General features: G+C 36.6%; 2 protein-coding genes across 3 annotated transcripts; both read right to left on the bottom strand.

The window, feature by feature from the left end:
• Positions 1 to 387: 387 nt before the first annotated feature.
• LOC118754972 lies at positions 388 to 2004 on the bottom strand. 2 transcript variants are annotated; one of them, XM_036489836.1, is made up of 4 exons: positions 1938 to 2004; positions 1403 to 1824; positions 921 to 1137; positions 388 to 697 (listed from the first exon to the last, which is right to left on the bottom strand). In XM_036489836.1, the coding sequence occupies exons 1-3, from the start codon at positions 1949 to 1951 to the stop codon at positions 1058 to 1060; spliced, it is 516 nt and encodes a 171-aa protein (XP_036345729.1). In that variant the 5' UTR covers positions 1952 to 2004; the 3' UTR covers positions 388 to 697; positions 921 to 1057. The 2 variants fall into 2 exon arrangements, 1 of the variants encoding a protein (XP_036345729.1); XR_004994961.1 differs by lacking the exons at positions 388 to 697; positions 921 to 1137 and having other exon boundaries at positions 1144 to 1824; positions 1961 to 1988.
• Positions 2005 to 3359: 1355 nt separating this feature from the next.
• LOC118754971 lies at positions 3360 to 5866 on the bottom strand. The gene is made up of 5 exons (XM_036489835.1): positions 5477 to 5866; positions 4902 to 5409; positions 4549 to 4598; positions 3500 to 4343; positions 3360 to 3419 (listed from the first exon to the last, which is right to left on the bottom strand). The coding sequence occupies exons 2-5, from the start codon at positions 5364 to 5366 to the stop codon at positions 3360 to 3362; spliced, it is 1419 nt and encodes a 472-aa protein (XP_036345728.1). The 5' UTR covers positions 5367 to 5409; positions 5477 to 5866.
• Positions 5867 to 6190: the final 324 nt, after the last annotated feature.

A 6190-nucleotide genomic window follows, 5' to 3' on the forward strand; every position in this document is an offset into this window, starting at 1 on the left:
CGTGGTAATATATTTCAATATCTAGGCAAAAATTTGGAAGTTAGGGGCCCTCGAACATGCGTTTCGTTAACATATGACACAATATTTTTTATTTATATGGAATTTAAGCAGGTTGAAAGAAACAATTTCTTCGTCAAAGAGCATCGAAGTTGAGAACGACCCCAATTCGATCGTTGATGTCGAAACGTGTCATAAACGGTCGCTTGCGGGGGACAAAACTTAACGTTTTTTTAACTTATTGATTAAAATATTTTCGATCTTATTCTCGTCCCCGCTCCAATTATCGACTTCATCCATCGTACATTGCTCAGCATACCCAAATTGCACAACAAAATGTCTCACATGAGCAAACACATGCCTTCAAACTAAATCAACGCCTCTTTGAGCATTTTTTTTTTTTTTGGCTATAGGAACCTAATCGATTGGTCCCCTAAATGGCAAGGTGTATAACCTCAAGTGCCAGGTTTGTAAAACGTGGTGTTTATCCTTCAGTCACAGTTTTTCCTTTATTTGTTGATGTAGATGTCCTCATCGGTGTAAACGAAATTGTGTGATTTGTTTTATCTTATTTGCTTTGTGGAGGTTGATTTAGAAGTGGTGGAGGTTGGTTTGACAGATGATTTCGTTCGTATTTATTTATTTGTTTTTGACAATTAGAGACGGAACACTGAACGACACAAAAGACGATACAACTGAGCTGTAAACACAAATTCAAATTTTAAAAATTGACTAATTAATCGATTAAACAAAAAGTTTAGTTATAATCTATTTATATATATATTTTTTTTCTCTATGTACTTAGTATTTGCATACATATATATATATTTTTTCCCATGATTTATTTTTTATTTTTTATTTTTTTCTTTTCTTCATTCTTATGTGTTGGGTGCTTATATTTTTTTTTTTTTTTTCTCATTTACCTTTTTTTTTCACTATAGTGCTTTATCCAGCCCACTTCTGTGTAGGAAGTCAATAAGTTGTTTGTAAATGGTGGGATTTTTTGAAAGCAGAATTTGTTTGAAGTTGTGGTACGTTTGGAAAAGCGTATACTCTATTCTTAGAGTGCTGTAAGCACTGCAGTCGAATATAAGGTGTTCCGCCGTTTCCTTAGTGTTGCACGTATTACAGGTATCTGACCTGTAATGTTGAAATTTGTTTAAGTACGTATTACCGTATGTATGTCCTGTTGCAATTCTGTTAAATAGTTTTATGTCGTATGCTTCTAAGTTCAGTTTTTTGTTTTTAAACCACGGATTGTTTATTTTCAATGTACAAAATTCCGCAATGTCAGGGTCCCAGTTTGGTAGTTTGTTGTTAAATTCGTCTTTGGTTTCAGTCCACAGTCTGGTGCTTATTTTTAGGAGTGCTTCATTTGGGCTTAATTTAGGAGAGAGAGATTTACCGAAATCAATTGCAGTTTTTGCAGCAATGTCGGCTTTTTCGTTTATAGTTATCCCAACATGACTGGGTGTCCATACTATCATTATGTTTTCTATGTTGGATCTGTGTAGTTTGTTGTGAATTTCTGCCACAAGGAAGTTCTGTGTGGTGTGATTGTCGAGGGCTTTGATTGCTGCCTGGCTGTCTGTGAAAATTGCTATCTTTTTGTTCCCGCTGTTGCTTGCTATTGTAGCTGCCTGAGATAGTGCAACTAGCTCACCGTAGGTTGAGGTAAAATTTCCGTCTATGTTAAAAAGGTATGAGACATTGGTTGTTTCCACGTACACTGCACATCCAACTTTATTTGCCATCACCGATGCATCAGTCGCATATATGTAGTAGCCATCATCCTTCAAAGTGTTGATTTTTTGGTTATAAATTGCTCTAAGTTGTGTGGAGGAGAAATTTTTTTTTGAGTTCGATAATTCAGATTGAAAAAGGGTAATATTGTTATGTCTATTAAAGGCAACATTTGTGTCTATGTTGTTTATGGTTACTTTGAATTTTTCATATGTTCTACTATAGCTTGAATTTATGGCCGGTTTGTCTTGTAATTGGGTTCTTAATGCCGGGTTGAGGAACCATTGTTTGACCAGTTCTTTAGCTGTCAGCCACACTGCTCTAGATAGAGGTGGGAGTTCGCAGGCTAGCGCGTATCGCATAAGTGTTGGGGTGTTAGGTGGTACTCCTAGACATCTCCGTAGCGTTTCATTAACGCTCGTTTGAAGTTGCTTGTTGTAACCTTTTGGTGCATTGGCGTAACTGGTGCTGGCATATTCAGCTTTGGACCGGACGAATGCTTTAAACAGATTTATTGAGGTTTTAGGGGAGATTCCTGCTTTAATTGATGTTAATTTCGAAATGAGGTTTTTACCTGGAGTTACAGCTTTTTTAATGTTGCTAATATGTACCTTGACCGTTGAGTTTGCGCTGATGGTTCTTCCTAACCACTTAAAGCATTGGACTTGTTCCAAGTTTGTGCTGTTGATTGATATGTTGAACTGTTGTCGGTTATTTGCGGACATATACATGAATTTTGTCTTTTCTAAGTTGAACTTTAGATTTAAGTTATGACACTTTACCTGTAATTCTGCTATTTTATCTTGTAAATTTTGAACTGCTGCTGTTTTGTTTGAGTTTGTGGATACTATGGCTAGGTCGTCAGCGAATTGAAATAGGTGCGTGTGAGGATTGTTGATTTCGTGTAGTTGGGCTGTATATATATTAAATAATGTTGGAGATAAACAGCTACCTTGAGGTAAGCCTGAGTGTATTTCTACGGCATGTTTTCCTAAGGTAAGAGTCCTTTTGGAGAAAAAGTTATACGTCCAGTTTGCTATTGATGTTTCTATGTTAGTCTGTAATAGAATATTGTAAAGTGCTACTAAGTCAACTCTGTTGTAGGCATCCGACATATCTAAAAAACATATAAAAACAAAGTTTCTACTGTTCTTTTTATCCGCGACTAGATGAAGCATCTCATTGATGCACATCGTCGCTGATCTTAGTTTACGGTAAGCATAGCTATTGTTGGGTAACTTTTTGTTAGTTTCTATGAAATCGTTCAGCGATTCCTTAACCATCATATTTATGCTTTTGGCTACTACTGATATTAGTGAAATTGGTCTATAGCACGATTGAGAGAATACAAAGGTTGCGCCGATCTCGGACCGCTATTCCTCTCTTAACGAATTTGACAGAATCGTGGTTTGCATGACGTCACACTTGTGCAACTTGTTTACGTTTTCCTTGCAACATTTTTCCTTCTTCTTCCATTCTTGCTCACGTTTTGGCATTTCTCTCTCGCAATTGCACCAGTGTGACGTCACACAAAAGTTATTCTCAAAAATCCTCTCTGATCGGCGCAATCTTGTATTCTATCATTCTTGGGTCTATAGTTGTTTATGTCATCTGTGCTCTTATTTGCTTTGGGGATTGGTATTACTTTTATTAATCTCCAGGCATTTAGGACTCTGTTGCTGTGAAAGTGTTCTCTCAAGGATGTTAGTAAATTTTGCTTCGCCTCGGTAGACAGTTGCTTTAGGATATTGAATGTGACCCTGTCGAGCCCCCCAGCTGTTGATTTTTTCTTCGCTAGTAATTTTTCAAATTTCATGTATGAGAAATCAATGCTCCCGTTTGACGCGCTTGGAGACGCGTGGAATGATGGACAACACGTGATATTGTGATTGCTAGCTTGTTCCGCTTGTTCTTTTATAATTTCTAAATAGTTGCGGTCGTCTTCGGCTGCCCAGTTGTGCAATGGCCTTTTATTTCCTTTGACATTTCTTATGAAATTCCATGCATTTTTGGAATTAGGGTTAGCATTGATTTCTTCTATTTTATTGTTATAGCTAGATTTTTTTGCTTTCTTCACTGCGTCTTTCCAGTCACCGGTTGCCTTAATTGATTCCTCCATATCTTCTATGCGGTTAGTATGATTTGCTTTTTTTCGTTTTGCCACGTGTAGTCTGTAGTGTTTATTGAGTTCCTCGCTCCACCATTCTTTAGGAGTGCGATTAGCCTTATTTAAATCAATTTTTATTTTATTCTTGACATTGTCAATCACATTTGTGAAATTTTCTAGATCATCAAAGCTTACCTGCGCTAACTCCCTAGCCAGCTGTTTCTTGGGGATAAAGAAGTTGGGTTTCTTTCCGGTGTTTGTTATCTCTATGGTGATAGGAAAATGCTTGCTGCCTCCTAGATGTACTTGGTGACATTGCCATTTTATCAAACTGCTATTAATATTTGTGAACGTTATGTCTATTACAGACCCGGCACTGTTTCCGGTACGGTGGGTAATAGTTCCGGTGTTGATGCATTGAAGGTTTGTATAGCTGATTTCGTTGATAATGATGCTTCCTTTGGAGTTGCATATTCTGTCTCCCCATGCCTGATGTCTAGCATTGAGATCGCCAGCAAGAATAACGTTTTCGTGATTGTTTAGTGCGATAAGTACACGATTTAGTTCGTTAGTGAAAATAGTAGTGTTGATGTTGGGAGGGAAATATATATTACAAATTGTTATGTTTCTGATTAAATTAGTGGTTTTAGCTATAAGGATGTCAAAAGTGGAGACAAATTTGATTTTAGTGAATTTAATACCTTTTCTGAATCCGATTCCTACACCACCGTAGCCGTCGGTTCTGGTTTTTCTAAGCAAGTTGAAGTTGAATAGGTTATGAATTGTTGTTTGGTTGTCATGTGAGAAAATCTCCTGAAGGCATACTATATCAATGTTGTTGTTACTATTAAAAAGGTCTACATAGTTTTTATTGCTTTTTAAGCTTTGTATGTTATATTGTAATATTTTTATCGAACTGGTCATCATTGCTAATTGAAATTTTGTCTTGTATGTGTACTTTGCCTATATTTTGAATAAGGTTGACTAATGGGTCATTTATATCAATGTTATACCTTTTTATTAGAAGATTTACTAGCCTCTCTATCTCTGTTACCTTACTCCAGTTCGCCATTTCATATACAGGCTGTATGCTTGCTTTAACTCTCGGGGCGTTGTAGGTTGGCTTTGGTGGTGCGGATACTTGTGGAATATTTTTCTTTACAACTTGATTGTATTTGGTAGTAGTGAGTTTTTTGTTAACCACTTCGTCGTTATTGATCATTACTGTTTTTTTTGTATCTAAATGAGGGAAGTTCCCTTCAAAATCGTCTAAAGCAGAGAATCTGTTATTATTGTTGAGATTGTACATCCCTATTGCCTCTGATTTTGATACCTTTTTAATGGTCATTATTTCTACTACCTTTTTTTCTTTTGCCCATACGGAGCATTTGCTACTTTCGAGTGAGTTGTGGGTATCGCCTCCACATAGTATGCATGATTTTGTGTTCTGGTTACATTTGCTATTGCAGCCCTCTGCTTTACCACAAACTATACATCTGTTTGCTGCTTTGCACGCCATTTTGGTGTGGCCTAATCTTCCGCAGTTATAGCAGTGTCTAATTCTTGGGATATAATGGACAATTTTTATCTTTACATAGAATATTTCAATTGATTCTGGTATCTCGTTACCTTCAAAGGCTATCTTTACAGAGTACGTCGGGATGAATTTTTCTTTGTCATTAGGGTCTCTTCTGGTAATCCTTGTAATTGATGTGATCGGTATGTCTGAAACTATATTGTTCTTTATTTCCTGTTCCGTGAAATTAAGTGGAATTTGCCTCGCTACTCCGGTGGTTTCCACCATGCTTTTGGGTATGAACGGTCTCATATTATTTTTGAGTAAGTCCGGGTTGTCTATGCATTTGTTTGCTGCTTCGAAATTTTCAAAAAAAATTTTATAAAGCGACCTACCTATTGCTTTTATTTTTTTTATTCCTAAAATATTAAAGTTTTTTATTTTGTCCCACAGGAAGAGACCATTTCGCATTTTGTCGTTTTCGATCATTGTAGATTTAGAAGTGTCCACTAGTACTCAAAAATCGCACTTGTGCCTATTTGTGTAGCGCACACTGTTGGTGTTTTCATTTTCGCTCTTTTCTTTATTCGCACCGCTACTTTCTGTTGTATCTATTTTTTCACTGTCCGGTTTTTTGTGATTTGCATTTTCACTGCTTTCGCTGATTTTGTCCGCATTGTCCGTTAGATTTATTTGCGCATTTTTCACGTATGTGCCTTTTTTAACAAGCATCCCTTGTAACGGGATAAACATGCCGTTATTACTTTCAGTTTTAGTTTTTTTGGTTTTGCTAGAATTTTCTGTCTGTTTGGTACAGTCATCGTCAG

The sequence above is a fragment of the Rhagoletis pomonella genome, unplaced genomic scaffold, assembly GCF_013731165.1.
Source record: "Rhagoletis pomonella isolate Grant_MI unplaced genomic scaffold, Rhpom_1.0 Rhpom_scaffold_05011, whole genome shotgun sequence".
Lineage (NCBI taxonomy): Eukaryota > Metazoa > Arthropoda > Insecta > Diptera > Tephritidae > Rhagoletis > Rhagoletis pomonella.